The sequence below is a fragment of the Podarcis filfolensis genome (genome assembly GCF_964270895.1).
Source record: "Podarcis filfolensis genome assembly, chromosome: 2".
NCBI classification, from domain to species: domain Eukaryota; kingdom Metazoa; phylum Chordata; class Lepidosauria; order Squamata; family Lacertidae; genus Podarcis; species Podarcis filfolensis.
The window spans coordinates 76,916,566-76,939,032 of NC_139605.1; the positions used below are offsets into that span (position 1 = coordinate 76,916,566).

Sequence of the window (22,467 nt, forward strand, 5' to 3'; positions counted from 1 at the left end):
TTCACCTACAATATTCTATTTCCATCTAATATAATAATGACACCTGTAAATTAAATATCAAATCTTGCTAAGGTCATGGCTTAGAAGCATGTTGTGGACAACTTATTTGAAAAGTTAAACTGTACATTGTATATAAATGAATTTATCTGTATCTATAAAAAGCAGAATTTAAGAAATGCTTAACGGCAATTTAACTCCTGTACTCGTCTTACTGGCAGCCAATTGAAATGTTACTCCACCATATGGAGGCTGATAAATGCTTCCCTATGGTGGCACTTCTTCACAGCTGGGGATAACATTTGCAAGCACTTTTAGCACTTAACCTGTGTGTTCTTCCAATCCTGTGTACAGTTTCTCTGCCAGTATAGTTGCAGCGTGGGATGTTCAGCACTGCCATACAAACTACTTAACTGGTACAGCACATGGTATAAGACAGGGCTTCCAAACACCCAGCACTGCCACACAAGCATTTTAAGTAGCTTCCAGAGGGAGTGTGGCCACAGTTTTAAAGGAATACCTTTTGCAAAGTAACAAACAGCATGCATCTTAAATACACAGCTGGAAGTAGAATTTTCAAAACAGAACAACACAAATAATGTTAGCCACAATAACATTCAGTAGGATTCAAAATATTTTTCTATTACAGTCATACCTTGGGTTGCGAATGTGATCCGTGCGGGAGGCACATTCGCAACCCGCAGCCTGAAGCGTCTTGTCTTCGCATGAGGTCATTTTGTGTTTTTGAGCATGCGCGAGCGCTGAAACACGGAAGTAACCCATTCCGGTACTTCTGGGTTCGGCGCGGTTCGCAACCTGAAAACGTGCAACCTGCAGCGTTCGTAACCCAAGGTATGACTGTATACTTCTATACCACTCTTCAGAAAGTCCAGTGCAGTTTCTATGGGTTCCTAAAAGTTTTCCATCTTGACACTTACCAGGCTGACACCTGATTTTGACTGTTTTAATCCTTGCTCTCCAATGACAATGTTAATAAATGTTCACAGATGTTAAACAATGAATGAGCTTTTGTGCCAGGTAAAGAAGACGAGCAATGCAATCCTATGCATACTTACTCAGAAGTAAGTCCTACTATATGGGATTTTACTACCTAGTAAGTGTATTTAGGATTAGAGACTAATGTACAAGAGGGATGCAGACTGCACAACTACTAGTTTGGTTCCTTTTAAAGGAAATTCACTCTCCACTAACAAATGCCATTATTTGCATATTTTTCTCCCTTTTATTTGCCACACATGTATCTTGGACAAAATTAAAGCTTTTTTGCTTGTATTTTTATACATAATCTTCAAACTCCCAGCAAAAACACCTCTGTCAAAAGCAAAATGTATAGATATGTGGAGCTTGCAGCATGCACTCTAATTAATGGTTGCATGTTTGAACTGGGACAGTGGTTTTTATGTAATCAAAGAATGAATTTTGTAAATTATGTAGGTTTATTTGATTTTAGCAAACTTATGCCTGTCATTAGAATTATGGTGGAGGTGGAAGAGCCCATTCACTGCCAGATTGTCTTGATACAGTAGACTTAACATCTGAGGACACGTAAAAGATCAATACCAGGACCAGCCAATAGTACACGGAACAAGCTGATTCAGAAACAAAGACAATACGCAATCTAACAATGCAAGAGTATGGAGCAGCTAAATCAGTGCCATAGAGCATGACACGATGGAATAAGAACAAAAGTTAAAGAGGGGCTTTATGTATGTTGACTTTCAAAGTACCAATTATTGTGCAGAGAACAAAACCTGTAAAAAAGAAATAGTGGCTATGCAGTATTCCAATTCACTAGCTATTCTGCCTCCCACCACCACCAGCCTGCTCCATTCAACCCAGGATGTATAAAACTGATAGAATTAGGTCGTATAAAGAATCCAACACTTGTTATCTCAAAACAATACAAACTGGGCGTGCTTCAGGGTCTTACAGTGAAGTATTTCATAGCCCAAACTATTAAAAAAGCTTGGTATATATGCTAACAAATTTAAAAAACAGCCCTGCTATCTAATTAAAATTAGATTAGATTCTAAGATCTCCAATGTCTTTAAGCAATGTATTTCTCTCCCCCTACCCCCAAATAATTGAAGAAAGGGATTTTGCATGAGGGCACGGCAGGGTGGAGTGAAGCAGTTGCGCACTTCATGTGAGATTTTTTTGAAATATGGACTTACCTATGAAATAGGCCAGCAGGATGGCGAGCAAGATTGCAGCAGCAATCGCTGATAAAGCAGCACATTTCCAGCTACAGTACTTAGAGGGCTTTTTCAGCTTGAACGCATTTCTGGAAAAAGTATTTCTTGGTAGCAGTCTGGGAGGTGGTGTGTAAACTGTTCCTGAGGTCAAAGGGTATCCAGGGGAAGAACTGCTGAATAGAGGAGTTGTTCCAGAAGATGTCTTGAACAAGAAATGCCTGAAATGCAAACAAATGAATCATAGTTAACAAATACAGGACAGACGAATAACTCAGCTGTTTCGGAATACAAAGTAAAATAGTGGCTCAGCCGTTCAAGTGGGTGGTCATAACTACTCCTTGTGGAGCAAAATCCATAGTTTAACTAGGTGCTGAGTGAAGAAGTACTTTCTGTCATCTGTCCTGAACCTTCCAACATTCAGCTTCACTGGATGTAAATGAGTTATAGTGTTATAAGATGGGGGGGGGGGACTAGTCTCTATCCACTTTATCCATATCATGAAAAATTCTATATACTTATGTCTTCTCTTATTCACATTTTCTCTAAACTATAAAGACCCAAATGCTGTAACTTTTTCTCATAGGGGAGAGTCTCCATTCACTAGAACAGCCTAGCTGCTCTTTTCTGAACCATTTCTAGCTCCACAATGTCATTTTTGAGGCAAGGCGAAAAGTAGCGTACACAATTGGTTGTAATGAACAGAGTTCTGCTCAGGCCCATTTAAATTAACAAATATGGCTAGTCTAGGTTCATTAATCTGTGCAGAACATAGCTGGATCCAACTCAGGATTCCAGGTGTGGCTGCACCATAGATTTGTATTATGGCATTATGATATTGGCAGTTTTATTTTCAATTCCTTACCTAATGATTCCTAGCATTGAATTTTTCACAGCCGCTGGATCTTGGGTTGGCATCTTAATTGAGTTATCCACTATAACTCAAATGTTTCATTCGTTGCAGTAACCACCAATTCAGACCTCATAAACATATATGTGAAATTAGTATTTTTGATCCCAATGTGCTTCACTCTACACTTACTTACATTGAATTGTATTTGGCATTTTGCTGCTCATTCACCCAGTTTGGAGAGATCCTTTTTGGGACTCTCTGCAATCTCTTTTTGTTTTAACCACTCTGAAACATTTGGTACCACCAGAAAACCTGGCTACCTCACTGTTCTCCCCTAATTCTAATTTGTCATCCAAATATCCAACTACCTCCCAGGCCAGTCTCCTGCTACCAATGTATTTAAAGAATTTTTATTTGTTGGTTTTTATGTTCTTAGCAGTGTGCTTCTCAAATTCTTTTCTAGCATTCTTTATTGTCTACGCTACGGAAATAGCAGTACACACAGAGAATTAGGTGATAGGAACCTTGGTGACTGTGCAATTTCCACAAACAAAAACACCAAATAGAAGGGCAACCAGCCATTCAGGAAAAAATCCTAGCATTATAATAGAAAAAATTAAAACCACCACCACCACCAACAATAATAGAAGTAGTTGTGAGATATAAAGAGAGCTTCATGACTGGCATATTGTCATTTCACCTTAAGAGACCTAAATAAATTTGCATGCAAAGCCGGTAGAATTGATTCTAAATAAGCCTTTGTCAAGGCAACAGTTTCCTGGGCACATGGACTGATTCTAGGAAGGGGCGGAGTTCAGTAATAGACAACGTCCCAAGTTCAATTCCAGTTAAAAGCAGAGGATAGCAGTTATGTGAATAGCCTCTGCCTGAGGCCCCAGAAACCTGTTACCAGTCACAGGAGACAATACTGAGCAAGGTGGACAATTAGGCTGCCCTGGAATAAGACAGTATCCTAAGTTCCTATGAATGAAGGCCACAGTCCATTCTTTTAAATATCCCCACCCTCGTTTTAAAAAGCTGCATATACTGTATTTTCGCTCCATAAGACACACTTTTTTCCTCTTAAAATCTAAGGGGAAATGTCTGTGCGTCTTATGGAGCGAATGTGTGGTCCCTGGGGCTGGGGGGAACCTGGGCTTCTCCCGCCAGCCCCGACCTGCTCTTTGGGGCTAGCGGAGGGGTAAATTGCTTCCCTGACCTGCTTTTTGGGGCTGGAGGTGGGGAAAACCCGGGCTTCTCTCGCCAGCCCCAACAAGCTCCTGAGCAGCTCTGGGGTAGCCTGCGAAGCCTCCACAGGGCAGCGGGGAGCATTCATCCCGCTGCCCTGGGGAGGCTTCGTGTGGCTATCCCTGGCTTTTGCGGGAGGTGGGGGAAGGGACAAAGCGAGGCTCTCTCACTTCCCCCACCTCCCATAAAAGCCCCCAAGAGCCGCATATTTTTTTTCTTGAATTCTCCCCCCAAAAAGTAGGTGTGCCTTATGGTCAGGTGCACCTTATGGAGCGAAAAATACGGGAGTCCACATAATTGAGCTTGCATAAACTTAGCTGACTTTTGCATAATTAATAGCATGTATTAACTAAATACAGTAACAGAACTGCTGATTTGGTTGATACAGGTTTAAGAACATGTATTTATTAATTATTGGAATTAAATTAAATACAGTAACACAGCTGTTGATCTAGGTGATACTGAAGTGAAAGAAACACTCTTGATATACTAATTAGAACTGGCACTTAAAAGAAAATTGTTTCACACATGATTTTCAAGCATTACCCAGGGGTTGCTGTCAGCATTAGATGCCAGTAAAAGTTGCAGTTATCCTAAAATAGATATTAATAGCCCTGGAGTTTCAACTAGTAACTACTTGATTAAGGTTTGCTTTACTTATTGCTATACTGGGAGGGCAGAGGAAGTGAGGAAACATAATGCTGGAAGATCCATTCGATGATGTGTAGGATCCATAAATGCAATTAGGCTATATAATTTCTTCTTAATGTAGATGCCTCAACCCTATTTTAATGACAGCCCTGCTATTAGGTATGGTGACATATCCTGCTTCAGGGCCAACATTTGAGGATACTGTGTCGTCCATTATATCTTGCGTGTATGTGTGGATTTCCTAGGTTAAATAAAATCTGTCTCTGCGTTATTTCCACTATTTACCCATCATTAATGGGAACAGGCATACCTGTTGAAGCCACAACAGATGCAAAGCACATGTTCATATTTTCTGACTGTATTCTTAATATGTTTTAACCTGTTCTGGGGGGTCATTTTGGTTGATCACATTACATAGTTCAATTGTACTGGAATTTCTAGGGAAATTAGATTTGACTTTACAGATACCAAAAGCTCTACTGTTTAACAAATGAATGTGCACTCTCTCTACATGTATGCATGATGCTACATAACTTTCATGCAAGGGATACCTTCCACAGAAGGCTATTCACATATAAAACCCCTTAGGAAGAAACAGGAGTCATGCAGAAATGGTGCATTGCTCCTTAAGACTAGGAGGTGGTTCACACATTCAACTACAGCTCATCAGCTGTACTATAATCAAGTAATGTCCACACATGTGGGAACCAGCTAGAGCCTAAAAACAAGGAAGGATCTGAATGGACAAGGAGAAAAAGAAAAGAATAGAAAAAAGGCAAATATTTTCACATTGTTTATGAACATTACCAGTCCTTGAAACAACGATATCTGTTCTTTGTTTCCTGAGCATTGAGATTAATCCATTCCTTTTCTTAAAAAAATCAGTGTCTGTGGCATATGATACTTAGCACTACAGATAGAAAGGTTGGTTATGGAGGATGTCAGATTAGAAGTCATAATGAAAGACAGGAAAGAAGAGAATCTGTGTAATAGCACACTGGAAAAGAATACTAAGCATGAGTCATGTCTAGAAAGTGAGGAGTGCACACGGGGAGCTAGCAGAACTCTTTGTGCTCCTGAAGCTGTAATTTTCTAGGACAGCAGCTTTTTCTTTGTGCAAGGGAGATTGCAGTGATATCTTAAGTATCTCACCAAAAATATAGTTAACAGCTTATTAATCATGCTTCCATCGGTAACAGTCTCTCTAGAAATAAGCAGCAACATACAACCATTTGCAAGTGGGTTAGAAAATAAATATAAGTTTCGAGGAGAATAGTCATAATCAGAACAAAAGGCTAAAGAGCACAACCTTCTTAGGATTACATTGAGGGTTAGGAATGGAAGCAAAGCTATTCTTTTAGAATCGCATTGACAGACTCTGATTTCAATAAAGATAAAACCTTTTAAATACACTCCTATTTCTACCATACTGGTATTGCTTTGCTTCCCCTCGCAAGCAGGAGCTTCATACCACTGAGCTGATGCCTGATACAAAATGCTGACTCCTGGGATAACCATGGTGTGCCATTCATGAACCCATCATCTGAAGTGTGCCTTCCCTCTCTATCTTCCCCAGTCTGTCATTCCCCCCCCTCTTACCAACTTCCAGGTGGGAGTGGAAAGAAGGCAAATTAGACATCACTTCCAACTTTAGCAGGACTGTCACCTCTCCTACAATGCCTCTATTAGCAAATGCCCAGTGGGAGAGATCCTGATGACTTTGTTGTGATTTTACCCTTAGTCCTGCACTAGGGGTAGCCGACATGGTGCCCTCCACATGTTGTTGGACTATAACTCCCATGATCCTCAGCCAACATTTTTGAGGGCTGTCCATGAAGAAAGAATGGGCCATGATAGAGAGACTTAGTGGTTCTTAATGGTAGGTGATGTTGCTGTGTTGTATTATATTATCTATGTACATAGATTTATTTTTTGGAGTTAAGAATAGGACTGGGATAAATTGTGTTCGCTGAGCCCGTATTTTATACAGTCTGTATATGATGTTTGTTTGATAATGTGTGGTGTGCTATGGCTAATAAAGGATTTTGAATTTGATCCTCAGCCAACGAGGCCAATGAACAGAGATGATGGGATTAATAGTCCAACAACATCTGTAGAGCACCACATTGGTTACCCCTGTCCTACACTGTATTTTAAGAGCTTCCCTTAAGAAGATGAAAAGTCAGTAGGGGGTGGACAGATGAGCAAGGTTACCAAGAAGTCCAAAGAAGAAATCTGTAGTCAGAAATCACAAGACCCTCTGATAAAGGAGATGATCAAACTCCCTCAGGTGAGCAGTTCATTATACACAGTGGGATTTCAAAACAACTTTCAAATCCATCTGTCATGGATAGTTGTGATTCCTGCATGGCAGGGAGTTGGACTAGATGACCCTTGGGGTCCCTTCCAATTCTACAATTCTATGATAAGGGCCTGGTTTGCTCAACACAATAAGGCAAACTATGGCTCACCAGGAATGTGGCAACATGTGGGCTTTTGGAGAGCAGATTGCAAGCATTTTGCTCCTCCTAAGTCCTTTTTTCTTCTATGCCATACTGAGTTGAGCTGAGCATACTGTCCAAAAACTGGGCTTGCGGTTATGCTCTCTCCTTGTGAACCCCAAGAACAAACCTTAACCACAGCTTGGGGTTAGTGAGGAAAGAGCTTAAACCACAAGCTGGGTTTTAGCTCAGTGTGGCAAGGGAGGAAAAAGAACCAGGGGGAACAAAGTGTTTATGAGCATCTCCCCAGAAGCTCATACCAATTAAGGTGCTACTGGAAGGATTTTTTTTTTAATTTTGTTTCGACTATGGCAGACCAACATGGCTACCTACCTGTAACTAGAAGTTTGTGCAGGTCCTGCTAAGTCATAGCATGGATGAGGGTGTCAAGTGAGCCAAGTCAGCAGGGAACAAACTAAACTTCCAAAACAAAAGCACAGTGCCTGGGTAGAAAAACTGGTCTGCTTGAAGACATCAATATCAAATCTGAATTAAAAATGCTACTAATGCTACATCTTTATTGGTCTATGCAATATTCAGATTAAATGGCGCAACAGGAGCGGAAGTTAACCTAGAACAAGGTCCTAGAAAATGGGACACACATTCTAAGTCCTTATGACCAACTAAAAAATGTCTATTTAGGGCATTGTCACAGACAAACAGGCACCAAGTGAAACTGATACACTAGCTGCCCATGGATGTAGGCAACAAAAAGTGCACATCTTCATGGGTAAAGATTATACACATGCCTATCTTACACGTGTGTGTGTGTGTGTGTGTGTGTGTGTGTGTACTGGGAATCCACTACTGGCAATAGATTCCCCAACATATATTTACATTATAAAATATATGATCCTAACTCATAATGCTGTATGCTTTTCCTCCAAGGAAAATGTAAAAAAAATGTCATGTGTGAAGCAGCTTGAATTCAGTAATTAAAGAATGAAACAGAGGATTAGAATTCTATTTCAAGTGTATGTCTCCAGATAGATAAGCATATGCACAGATAAGCTGTAAGTACAAACATATGGAGAGGCATCTCCTTTGTCCACACAAGCATATGCCCATGGTCACAGATAGGCACAACTTGCTGTTTCAGTATGTTTGCTGGCCTACAGCATATAATCAATATTCAAGTAACTGTTCATGGTTTGGTAGCCAAGGAAATGCCATTAGGTAGGGAAACAATGATTTAGAATCAACACATATATATTGTGGCACTTAATACCTACTCAAGCACATTCGGAAGCCTTTCAGGAGCAAACATGTTTCTAGCAAAGCTTTATCTAAAACGTGGCACACCAGTCTTCCAACGGTTAATGTTTTTTTAAAAAATGCTAGTTCCTTAGGCCACAGAGGCAAAGCTTTTTTAAAAAATAAACATAAAAAAATGCAAGTGCTAAGTCAGGCTGTCAAGTGCGGTGCCTTAAGTTCCAGAATAGCTTGTCACTGCCATCTTGGTACTCTTAACACAGACACATTTGGACACGCAGAAACACAGTGCTTGAAAGTTGCCTGACAGGAAAGTAGCATGTTAGACTAAAAGGCAGGTGCCAGTTTTTAGGCAACTCATTCTGTCAAAGCATTAAGTTGAGCCTAAAGGGACATATGTGTGCTGAGAAAATATCTTAAATCAGGTAGAGGAACAATAGAATTGCTGCTGTAGCATCACATGTCTAAATAAGTGGTAACACCTTGCGGGGAACTAGTTCATTTTCTACAGCTGAGATGCTATTTTCCTTGTAACAGGGAAATGCTGACACTTGCACTCCTGTGTCACTTCATAGGTCTATAGGGGAATGGCCTTCACCTAGTCAGAGATCAAAAAGTTTGATTTTGTCTCAAGGAAGGCACATGTACATTGCCACATTGTGGGGTTTGAGAAATCAATGAAGACAGACAGTTGCTTTTCCAATTGATAACACAACATAACACTTGCTCATCTTTTTATTATTATATCTATTTATACCTCGCCTTTTCTCTGACATGGATTCAAGACAGCTTACAGATAAAAATAGGAAGAGCTAAAAACATAGAATAAATAATTAAGAAACAATTATACATTGATATCTATCTATCATCTATCTATCTATCTATCTATCTATCTATCTATCTATCTATCATCTATCTATCTATCATCTATCTATATCAGTGCTTTCCAAACTTTTCATTTTGGTGAGACACTTTTTAGACATGCATCATTTCACGTCAAAATAATTCAGTTTTACTAGCAAACCGGAGGCGCTCTTCAGCGGTGGAATGTGCCTGTAAGCTGCCCAGGGCAGTGGCGTAGCGTGGGGGGTGCAGGGGGGGCCGGCCGCACTGGGCGCAACATCTGGGGGTTAGGGTTAGGGGGCGCAAATCCACGGGTTAGGGGGTGCAAATCCACGGGTTAGGGGGCGCAAATTACTTGCCTTGCCCCGGGTGCTGACAACCCACGCTACGCCACTGGCCCAGGGCGGGTGTATGTGTGCCCCCAACCCTCCTGCAGCTGGGGCAACACCAGCCCCAAGCAGCATTGCTCCTCGCGCCACCATCCCCGGATCTGAGCCGTGCAAGGCTGCTCGGGCAGAATGGTGTGAGGACGCAACAGCCATGCACCCCAATCGAAGGGCACATGGTTGCTACATCCCCACACAGCCCTCTCTGAGCAGCCTTGCAAGGCTTGGCTCTGGAGAGGGCAGCGCGAGAAGGGCATAAGCATGCATCCCTCGACCCCAGCCTGGGATCACACGGCTGCCACATCCCCAGCAGCCTTGCACCTTGGATTGCAGCCTCAGTGCCTGCTTTTGTGATGATAAAGCACAGTTGTGTGTTTCGTGTTGTTTTACTTGCTGCAAACCTGGAAATAAGTTGTCCTTGTTCTCTTTCTCTTTCTTTCTTTCTTTCTTTCTTTCTTTCTTTCTTTCTTTCTTTCTCTCTCTATCTGGTGAGGTGCTCCAAGGGTTAAACTAGAGATTGTCCCATTGCCTAGAGAGGCTCAGGACTCCTTGAGAGACTTGGGGGGGGGCATTTAAATACTAGACTATTCTGTTCTAGCCACCCTGGGGAGAAAAAAATGGCTTTGGGATCTTCCAGTAGTAGTATTGTTGATGGAGGTTGGTGCATTTGAAGGAAAGGTGAGTAAATAACTGCAAAAAAGGAGGACGATTTGTTGCTGCTTTTCAGAGACTAGAGTAGGGGGAATTGGACTTCAAGCCAAGATGCAGATCAGGAATCCCATTTCTTTGCAACCATCAAGTTCAGCCTGGGAGCAAGACATTTGCAAAAAAACAACAAAAAAAAACAACAAAACATTAAAAGGGTTCAGAACTGTCAGATCTTTAAATCCACCCCCTGCAGGTGTTTGCTTTTAAATGGCGGTGTTGACCTGCAGGAATCAAGCCCGCTGGAGCTGCCATGGTGATCAGCACAGATCACCTGCCTATTTGCTGTGCACAGAAATGTGTGCAGGGCAAGGCTGTGATGCTGAATAAACAGGGTCTCCTGAATAAACAGACTCTCCTGGCAGGGGTGCCTGTACACCCCTGGCACTGCCCCCTCCTCGTGTGCCAGAACCCACCCAGCACACACAGACCCCTGACAGGCCCCAGCCACAGGAGGCGCTGCAAGTGGAGCATGCGCTGTGGTGCAGCTGGTGGGGACAGGCAGGCTGGGCAGAAAAGGAGTGTGCTGCCCCGCAACCCAAGAGGCTTCAGTCGCTTCAGTGGAGGGAGAATTCTCCTCAGGTAGAAAGACTGGAAATCAGCTGGTCGATCCAGCGTGACACAACACACTTCCACACTGCAGCCGACACACTAATGTGTTCCGACACACTGTTTGGAAATCTCTAATCTATATGATACAGATGGTTACAATAAAAACAGCATGGCACCAGCCCTTCAATAAAAGAAGTCCAAAAGTGTGTTGGAACAAGAAAGTCTTCACCTGCTGGCAGAAGGATAGTTTCTGTAGGAAGAGAGTTCCTAAGTCTGGGAGCAGCCACCAAGAAGGCCCTCTCCCACTTCCCTAGTAAGTGTGCCTACAAGGGTGACAGGACCAAGAGAAGGGTATTGCTTGGTTCATGTGTGCACTAATATAAATAGGAATATAATGGTCTAAGGACCACAGATGCAGCAACTGTCAACAGTGAGGAAGTACACCACAAAGCTAGCTCCTGTTTTATGCTTGCTGTACTATGAATCAAGCTGTCATTTACCTATATACAATAGCCTACTTGACATTTCTAGGGTATATTTAAGATCATGTTAATCTTGTGCCCAGAAGTAACCTTTTAGAAAGAACCTAGATGTGATCTTCCTTACAGCACACTTTCTGCTCCTGTAGTGTGATGAAACAGAATGTGGTGAAAGCGCTGGATTGCTGTCAGATATGTACATATGGATGAGTATAATATAAAATGAACTGTCCTGAGAAGTATTTTGGGGGAGAATGCAATGAGCCAGCAGGCATGCATGTGTACCTACACTGAGGAGAAGAACTTTCCCACTGTGTGTTGCAGGCACAAAAATAACATTAAGCTCCAGGCAATTCTCTTTGAGCTTCTACATCTGAAGGAGGAAGATTATTTTTTTAAATGAGCTGTCAGACGCCTTCTGACCTCACAGGGCTTCTTGCCGATAGTTATAATGTCCCAGCATACCACGCATTTGTTATTAACAGTATCAATAAAGCTAATATCACGTTGCCCTTCAGTGGAGGGTTGTGGGGTTTGTTTTGTTTGTTTGTTTTGTTTGAATGAGGCGAATATGAAAGCTACTCATGTTAATTAATGAGTTAAGCCTCATAACCTCCCCCGAGAGAAGGGCAGACTCTCAAGCTTGCTTAAATCTCCAGAAGGACATGCCTTTTCTGATTGTCAAAATAATAATAATAATATCACAATAAATAAGACATTCCACCTCTAAAATATTATTACATTTTAAAGCTTGTCATTAAGGGCCATCACCAGCCAGTTAATCCAGAAATAATATGATTGCCACCACCTACTCCTCCTCAAAAACAGGGTTCGTAGACTCAGAATCAGAGTGCAAGAAAAAAACACATGTATGCAAAATATTTCTATCCTGCTTTCAGCAGAAAACAAAGTATTCAGGTATTAAGTCCACTGCTGCAGAAAGTCATTCAAGGGAAAGTGGAGACATACTGGCAAGCCTCATCCCCTCCAGTATAATATAAGACTATAAGAAGAGCCTGCTGGATGAGGCCAGGGGCCCATCTAGTCCCATATCCTGATCTCACAGAGGCAAACCAGATACTTATGGGAAGCCCACAAACAGCATCTGAGCACAACAGCATTCTCTCCAGTGGTTTTCAGGAACTAGTATTTAGAAGCACACCATCTCCACTTGTGGAGGTAGAATGTATCTATCAGGGTCAGTAGCCACGGATAGCCTTATCCTCCATGAATTTGTCTTTTAGAGCTATCTATCATTGCTTCTTGTGGGAGCGAATTTTACAGTTTAGGTGTTATGTAAAGTATTTTCTTTCATCTGTCCTGAACCTTCCAACATTCACCTTCACTGGATGGCAGTGAGTGCAAGTGTTATAAGACAGGGAGAGAAAATTGTCTCTATCCACTTTCTCCATACCGTGAGTAATTCTATACACTTCTATCATGTCTCCTCTTATTCACATTTTCTTTAAACTAAAAAGTCCCAAATGCTGTAACCTTTCCTCACAGGAGAGTTTATCCATCCCCTTGATCAGTCTGGTTGCCCTTTTCTGAAGCTTTCCCCACTCTGCAATATTATTTTTAAGGTGGAGAGACCAGAACCGTATGCATCATTCCAAATATGGTTGCACCATATATTTATGAAATCATGATACTTGCCATTTTAATTTTAATTTCTTTCCTAATGATCCCTTGCATGGAATTTGTCTTTTTCAAAGTGGCTGTACACTGGGTTCCTTAGGGTTCAAAATATGTGTGAAGGCCCTATGAGTAGAGGAAGCTCCTCATTCACAAATTTAGCCTCCAGCCCATGGAGCGCTATAAAAAAAAGGGCAGGACTTAACAGTGCACTTCCTCTGTTCATTGTGCAATTGTCTTCACATGAGTAAAATGAATCTCCAAATAGGGCTATAGTTGCAATTTCCAAAAACACAAGCCTCCCTCACACCATTGTGCCCATTGACTAGGGTTATGATTTGAGCAGGATGTGATTTATTTTATTCATTTGTTATCTTGGTAATATTCCTCCAAGGAATATTTTCCATCACTATTTTATCCATCACAAGCTTGCAATGAAGATTGAGAAAGATGAGAAATAGTTACTGGCCCAAATCATTCAGTGAGCTTCATGGCTGAGAGGGAATTAGCCACAGAAGCCATAGAATCATAGAGCTAGAAGGAACCCAGAGGGCCGTATAGTCCAATTCCCTGCAATGCAGGAATCCTGTCTCTGGATGCGCTCGAACCACCAACTTTCTGGTTAGCAGCCAGACACACTGACACATTGTGTCATCTTACGATGCAGGCTGCCAGGTTCCGCACTCTCACTGCCCCTTGACTGGAAAGAATAGAGCAACACAGTTTAAACTGGGTCAAATAACGCTACAACTTTATTGACTACAGATGTAAGAGGTTTGACACAGGCGTTGGGCATAACCAATTACTTCTGACCCGCCTGATAGAAGTGCATCAGGGTCAACCCGGCAATGGGGGAGTCCTATGATTTACATCAAATAGGGGGACTCTTGCAGGTATCGCCGCCTTGATCAGTGCTGTGGCTCAAGCCCTCGCCTGGGAGTACGGAAAAAGCCACTCCTCCAGGATCCCTTTAACGGGATACCCTATCTTTTTGGGGGGGGGCAGAGACTAGAGACTACAACTGAGTGCAGGAGGAGAGGGCAAGGAACCTTAAATACCCTGGGAGCGGACCTGAGGGATGCCTATGTGCTCTGTCAGGCCCTCCCTCAAGGATAACCCTGCCTCCAAGCCTGCCTGTTATTGGTCAATCTGCAGGCAGGCTTGGATCCACTTCCCAGCCGGTGAGGTCAATATTAAGCCCCAGCATCCAGTGTCAGAGTCAGATCCACTAAGGGAGGCGGTGCCACTTCGAAGCACTGCTGAGCTGGGTAACGGTAAGTGGACTTATACAACAGCAACAAAAAGTAGGTTATTGATAAAAAGTTGTGCTATTATAAGTTCCCTGGAAGTCCAGAAGTATCTGCCTAGTGTCTGAAATTCATTAAATAAAGAAACAAATATTTAAAATTACGCAAAACCCTGGTTACTGACAAAAATGAAAGAAAAATATTCTTGCAGTGCTCAAGAATAGCCCTAATTTCTCTTGCTATTTAAACTTTTTTCTTTCTTTCCATACTAAAGCATTGCTAATTACAGTAATGCAGACTTAATTCATACCAATATAAATAACACCAGGCAGGCATCAGAACTGGCATTAGGACATCATGCAATCTTTGACAAATATCCTTTCAAAGGAAATCTATAATAGCTTTTGGGTTACCCTAATTTATGAGCCATTATGCCTTTGATTGGCATCTGCAAATGGCCGATGTGTGGTTTCCATAACAAAGGAGCCTAATACATTGAAGGCAATGATGTAAACTTGCAGTGTAAAGCATGGAACCATCAACAGAGCTCTCATGAAGAATATTTCAAAGTAATTAAGCCTTTAAACAAAAAACTGTTTCCCTACTCAACATCAAATTATGTTATCTAAGTCTGAATATTTGTTATCAGGCTGCTCATAATTCATCTCAATAAAAATGACTGTTTGAATAGCAATAAATTGACACGACCAGACTAGAAAATGTGGATCTTTTGCAAAAAGGAAGTCAGCCAAACAAACAGACAACCAAATAAGAAAACATAAAGTTTTGTACCTAATGGTGAAACAGCAGCTACTGAAGAAATGAAACATAGCATCTTTGTGACACAGTCACATCACTTTAGTCAAGGATATGACTTTTCTCTTATGATAAGTACCCCACTTCCAAGTAAACACTATCAAAGTTTACAAGAGTTTGCAAATATTTAAGGAAACCAAATGCTAAATAGTTGGGGAGAATTTCTGTACACCTAATTGTATTGTGTTACATAGGTAAAACAATGTATTTCATTGCAACACTTAACTCTAAATGTCTGGGGAGAAGTTATACATAAACAATTGCATCATTTCATGCTAAAAGGGGGGGGGGAGGTGAACAAAACATAATAAAAATAAACTTTTGTTCCTAAGAGGTGTTTAGTATAGATCGCAAAAGTCCCAATATTGAGATTAATAAGCTGCCACATTTCAAGGAAGACCAAGAAAACTGTAAAATTAAAGTGCAGTGCAATGTGAAAAGTCTGTGGCCAACTGGGAGTACAATGTCAATGAAGTAAGCTAAAGTCATAAAGCATGATTTCAGGGGAATGAGTCCCGTTGTTTCTCTGATTTTCCCAATAAAAAATTACAGGTGGTAGTATTTGTAAAAGAAGGAACTAAATTATGGATTAATTTTAAAAGATATAGGTATATTGAGATCAAGTGACAGAACTTAATTTCACAAGAAATTAAGAACACTTAAAAGCTCTGAAAAGGTTAACCATCTCATGATGAACTAGAAGAAACTGGGTTATCTGCTTTTACTGTTACTTTAAATATAATTCACTTCTGAGTAAGATGAACTTATGATCATAGCACATCACATGTATGCCTCTACAAATAATCGTCCTATGGTTCCAGTATCATGAACAAGAAGAATTCAGCAAATGCCTCATGGAAAAGGTATATTGTGGATGAGAGAGAGAATATATCTTAAATCTTAGTCCACAGCAACTCCTACAGGCAGATACACTGTGTCCACAGCCAGTAAGCTAAACCTCAACAATGTTCTGAAATAGCTGGATGCCTCATAACCCTTTGTAATCTAATTTTAGAAATGGTAACACTGAGAAACTTGGAAGGTTCAGTGTGTCAAAATAGGATCAGAATTTTCATCAGTGCAATTCTCAGCAATAAGTGCCAGATCCACTATACTACCCAAGATTAAGCCACAAATTGTAGCTGACTTATTCCCAACAAATTTGGCAGCAAAGAACAAGGCCTGGGCAGCTGGCCAAAACATCCTTATCCCTTACAACCTTCTTGAGTCAAAGAAATATGCTCTGGGGGGTTCTGTAGTTGAGTCTACATTCACTTATTGTGTCTATGGTTGCCGCTGGTTTGTGATAGCTTTCCTTTCACCTTTGGCCTTGATTCTCTATGCCTCACAAACTTTTCATGCACCCTCTGCAATAGGATGACATAAAAATACTAAATTACAGCTATTTAGGAGTTTAGAGTTGTCTTTTCTAAGTCTACTGCAGTAGAGCTAAGTGGGGGAAAATCTTTTACCTTCCAAAAACACAGAGATTGACCACGAAGACTTAGTTATTTTATTTCACTCCCAATATTAACCTTTTAAAGTATTTGATAGTATTCAGTGACATTGCTGTCAGGAGTGAAGGGAATTAACATAAATTCACTGTTAAATCTTACCACAAATATTTTTCAGAACAAGTTTTAGAAGTGTCAAGGCCACCATTAGGTCCTGTCCAGCCACCAGCCTTTCACTGGCTTTCTCTGGATGAAATCTTGCCAAGGACTCACTACAGTAGTAGACAGGTGCAAAGCCTTACCACCCTAATCTTCCGTCTCATATCTGAATGCCTGATTTGTTAGGTTTCATGTCCGCCCATGTAAATATCCCATTTCCTCACTTCAGCTTCTATTTTGACTCATTCGGACACTATGTGCACATCTACTGAGACAAACTGTGTATGCTGTTACCTACTTTGGACCTTTGCAGTAATTGTGGCTGCTTCTGTCATACTGCTTCCTCACTGTTAAGCTTGTTACCCCTGGAACTATGTTACAACACAAAAATGACTTTACTTATTAAATGAAGGCATCTATGTTGCATCAGGTACCACATCTCCAACCCCTAACCTATTCAGACCACAATTTCATTCTGCATTGTAACATTTTAATTAGCAAATTCGGGGGGGGGGGGGGAATTGTCATATCGAAAGGGATTTGAACAAGGCTTCACCAGTTCATCCAAATCCATCAGTAGAGATGATGTCTGGGGAGCTAGTGATGTGCACTACTAGGATGGGATGTTAAGAACTAGCAATAATGTATCCGTGGGGAACTGGGAACTAAACAGTGCCAAGGAACTTTGCCAGAGGAGCAGGTGAGAAAGGGATTGTACAAAGAAAACAATAAATAAAGAGTTATGACTATTCTGGCATTTTGAAGAATCTCAATTTTTCTACATTCATAAACTGAGGATGAATTTAATAAAAGAAGAAAACATATATAAAATATAATAATAATGGAGGGAATTTACAAACAGTAAATTGTATAATTTTTTCTATGTGTCATCAGTTAACAAGCACAGTACCTTTTAAACATTACTGTCTTCCCCACAGACATCAAACTGACAGTATGTACAAAAGGGATTTAAGTGAGCTTGTACGTTGTATGAAATATAAATTAAAAGTATTGTTCTGTCAGTCTTGAATCTGGGATTGTTTCTCCAGGTCTCCCAAAACACTGTCAGAAGAATAAATCAGTATTCAAATAAAGCAAACAAAGATAAGCTGAGCTGACCAACATTTGTTTTTAAATGAGTTTATATTAGTTTAGAAATTAAATATAGTAGTTGGTGAAATTACTTCAGAACACACCTAAACCACTATCTTTCCATTTAGGCATATTCTTTTGTTTTTGAGTAACACTTTCCTTACTGGCAATTGTAATTTCTATGGGCACAATTCAGCCAAAGTGAAGCATCTAAGCCCCATTGAGATAGGCACTTACTTGAATGTCTCCCATTGGAATTAATGGGTTCTCAAAATGCTTAATGTCTGACTAGATTGTATCTATAATTTTATGAAGCACTTAAGTATAACTTGATAACATTTGATTATAAGTACCCAAATAAAATTGCTGCTTATCAGAAACAATGTATCCAAATATTGGTTACTTATCCCAGAAACCAGACTCATACACTGATCCAGTTCACACATAATGATAAGGCCAAACCATGATTTTGCACTAATGTGAAAACATGTGAAGTTTGTGGCTGCTGCAATCATCCCGAATCCTATGCTGTTATGCTACTCAGGACTAAACCATAATTTGGTTGAGCATTATATCAAAACATGGGGTCACGGTTTGTCTCATTCTTGACAAGCTCTGAGCTGTAACTAAGGTTTGCTCTTGGATTCCTAGTCATGGTTCATTTGGGGTGACACACCACAAGCCTGGATTCAGACATAATGCTAAGCCATGGTTTAGCCATGGATAGGCTACAGGAGGAGCACAGGGGCCATAATCTTTGCTCCAGAAACATGAGCATTCATGATAAGCCATGGTTTGGCTTAGTGTTATATATGAACTGGACCAATGGCATTCAAAGTCATAATGCCTTCCAGTCAATTTCACCAAATGTCAATCTTTTATTGATAGCCTACCTGGTCTCAAGTGGCACATTGCTATTAAGCACCCAACTGTCCTGTAACTGAACAGATTCAGGAGTGGTGGCTAGATCATTCGGAGCAGGAGCTGGTGCATGGATCTGGTTCCGTCGATTAGTTAGGGAGTTCCTGTTGAGGGAGTTGGCAGAAGAGTGATGATGGGATAGAGTATGATTGTGAGGTGGTGGAAGAGGTGGTCTCAGAGTTGACTGGCTGTGATGATTTGAAGGGCCTAAAAGGGAAAAGAGAAGTAATAAATAACTATGAATTTCCCAATATTTTGGGAAACAATCAAACCTAAACACTTTAACCCAAAACTATGTTCACTTACCAAGTAAGTGTTCTTAGAACTATGTTCTAAAGGAAACAGATAAACTTCAGCTCTTTTGAAAAGATACCACTTAAGAACAGAAGCAGCTATGTGTATATGAAGAATGTTAAGCAACTCTTTCCTTTTCACATTAGCATCTGATTCTTTCTTTAATCCTGATCCACAAGTCACCAGAAAAGCATGGAAGCCACTTGCCTGACATTTAGTCTCATGCTTCTCTAAGTAACAGCTTAAATAGGATATTATGTGAGTCTACCTCACATATTTTACACATTGCCAGAGCAGTTTGGCTTGGACCAGAAGAATATGGCTCCTGTACCACTCTGGCAATGCATTCATCTGACTTTAGATCACTTCAAACCATTCTGGTCCACAGCATAATTTGAAGGCACACAATATAGTAACCTTTCTGAAACTGAGAAGGTTTTCGTCTGTTTAGTGCCTTGAAGGAAGGTTGCTAGGGAACACAACATATACCTACTCACCTCCAAAATAGAAAAGAAAGAAAGATGGGATATAAATGTTCTAAATGAGTAAGTAAATAAAATGCTGTACAATATTCCTACTAAAGTAACTGGAGTATTTAAAAGTACACAGTCATCTAATCAATGTGCTTAAAATCTACATTTTTAAATAATAAAGGTGATTAGATAATTTGTAAAAAAGATACCCTACATTATGTAAGTCTTCAAAATGAATGGAAGACAAAAAAGCAAATGTAACAGGCAAGTGAAATATTAATATCATGTTTAATAATTACACTAATTTGTAAATTTCTAGAGAACAATAATTAGTAAAAATAACATTAGCAAAATCGTAATTATACTGATGTATGTTTATTTTGAGAAACGTGAAAATACATTTTGTATTTAATGAATCAAATAATTAAAGAAAATATCAGTGAGGAAACTGTTGTAGTTAGGAACAAAGCTTTATGGCAATACGTGTTCTAAACAAAAGTTGAGGAATTTAAGTTATCTTTTAAAAATATGAATGCTCACATTTTAAGTGGGAATGGTCGGAATCACCCTCTGCCTGCCGGTTGAGGGCTATTTGTCCTACTTTGGGAAGAAGACAGGAGGCCCTAGGACCCTGCCAGTGCCACAAACCTAGGGCCTCCTTGCCAAGCTGGGAACAGATGCTGACTGAGCGCTGCCTTCCCAAAGCTAGGCAGGGAGTGGTGGTGGGAGTAAATAAATCAAGAGTAGGCTTCCTCTGCTCTCCATTTATTCTTCACCTACCCATGCAAAGTTGTGACCATATATATAAAATAAGCGCAAGTTGCGAGTTACCTGTATATAAACTTTTAAAATATCAACATAACTATAGGCTTCTTCAAAAATGCTGAACAGAAGACCTGTGGTTTAGAAGCACCACAAAAAAGATCATATAGTTAACTTTTGGAGTGCACATTCTAGCAATCTATGCGTGGACAAGAGCGAAAAACCGTTCTCACAATCAAACCCAAGAAGTGTTTGCAAAACTGGCTATGGGAGTAGTTAAATTCCTTCTCTCTATGTCAAGAGCTTAAACAAAAATGACCTCTTCAAAGCTATATCCATTTAACCATTTTTCTCAACATCATGATTTCAACAAAAATCACCTTTCCAAAACTGCTTTTATCAGTGTGAGCTTCCCTAAAAATGCTACTAGAAGCTTTCAAGAAGTTGTTTTTGTTGGGATTATGGCAAGGAAAGAGTTAAACTTCCCTCCTCAAACCCCCCACAGTCCATGGCTTTTAACATAACACACAGCCTGTGCTGTCACCACTGCTTTGTTCCATTCACATATATAATAAGGAGAATGAGCTGCAGAGACAACCACCAGAGAAGCAGGAATGGAAACCTCTATACAAATTATTTACTAAAGGTGCATACCTAAAAAGTGTTAACTGTGAACATGACCAACAGATTAAAACACATATGTAAGACAATAATCAGAACTAGGATTGTCTGAAGCTCCTTGCTGAGTGTATTCTGTGTACACTCAACTAAAATTTACTAGTTTACGTTGTGGGGAATGGCTCCCTTTTTCCTCTCATCTCTTCATCAGTCAGTAGAGAGCATTGTCACTATTTAGTGTGCGCTGCAAGAACAGCTGCTGCAATCTGTTCTGTATTTCCCAATATGAGGAACAGTCACCACCAGGGAAGGGCTCTAGGCTATGCTACAATAAAAGAATTACCATGGTTCCCTAAATCATTTTCTGGACTTGACCTCTCATTGAGTAAGTAGATGAAGGAGATCAAGGCAAAGAGAGCCAGCGAAATTAGTTTTTTATAGTGGGCTTAATCATATAATGTACACAGAGACTTGTCATAGGAAGAGATACTGTATATTTCAAAACAGCAACAATAATGAAAAGTTATATTGTTCCTTAAGATCTCCCCAGTTATCATAGTAAATGGGTATTTCAGTGTTTACTACATGTCCAACCAGAAAAGTCTGTCTTGAAGAATGGAGTTACAAAAATGCTTTCCTAAATAAATAAAAAATAAATAAAAAACCACACACACAGGATAAAAAGGCAAGGGTTGTTGTTTGTTTGTTTTTAAATGGATACATTTTTACTACTCCTACAAATAAGTTGGAAGGAACACATTCAGTGTCATTTTCCTATATATGTTGGTAATTTATTTAAAGTAGGGGAAGCGACCAACACAGACCATCACTTTTCTAGGAAGATCACTCAGGTGTCTTTGAAGCTCTCTATGATAGAATAATTCCTCATGTTGGTAGTTCTTCTAGAGCTGGGGTGGGTAACTAGATCAGCAACTAGATCAGTGGGGAACTAGATCCTAGGTTCCCTCACCCTCAGCAGGCCATTTTGACCTGCTACAAAGCAAGGGATGCCTACGTATTTATCACCTAACACCACTATGATGCCAGGTAGCCAATTTTTTCCTTTGTAGTGCAAAATTCAAGCCTAGGCCAGCAAGGCTTGAAGTTACAGCCAATCAGCTCTACTTTCTACAGGTGATCCCAAGTAGCTTCAAGTCTCCAGATTCTATAGACAAATGTTGAATTATCTCCACAGCCCACCAACCACTGGAATTTTGGCTTCACAGCTGAATAGCAGCTGCCAGTCATTCACACTTGTTCCTCAGGCATGCACAGCTGGCCAACACCTAGCCGGCCTGTGTCCCTGTTGTAAGGCCCCCAAACAGCATGCTTACCACCATTTTGGTCCCCCAGTAG

General features: G+C 40.4%; 1 protein-coding gene across 21 annotated transcripts in view; it reads right to left on the reverse strand.

Annotated features, from left to right (window-relative positions):
- TENM2 (teneurin transmembrane protein 2) overlaps window positions 1–22,467 on the reverse strand; it is a 709,050-nt gene that overhangs the window by 188,954 nt on the left and 497,629 nt on the right. For all 21 annotated transcript variants that reach the window (XM_083596571.1, XM_083596570.1, XM_083596589.1 and 18 more), the window contains 2 exons: window positions 18,937–19,171; window positions 2,193–2,431 (listed from right to left, as the gene is read on the reverse strand). In XM_083596571.1, coding sequence (XP_083452697.1) covers window positions 2,193–2,431; window positions 18,937–19,171 — 474 coding nt within the window. The remainder of the gene's footprint in view (window positions 1–2,192; window positions 2,432–18,936; window positions 19,172–22,467) is intronic.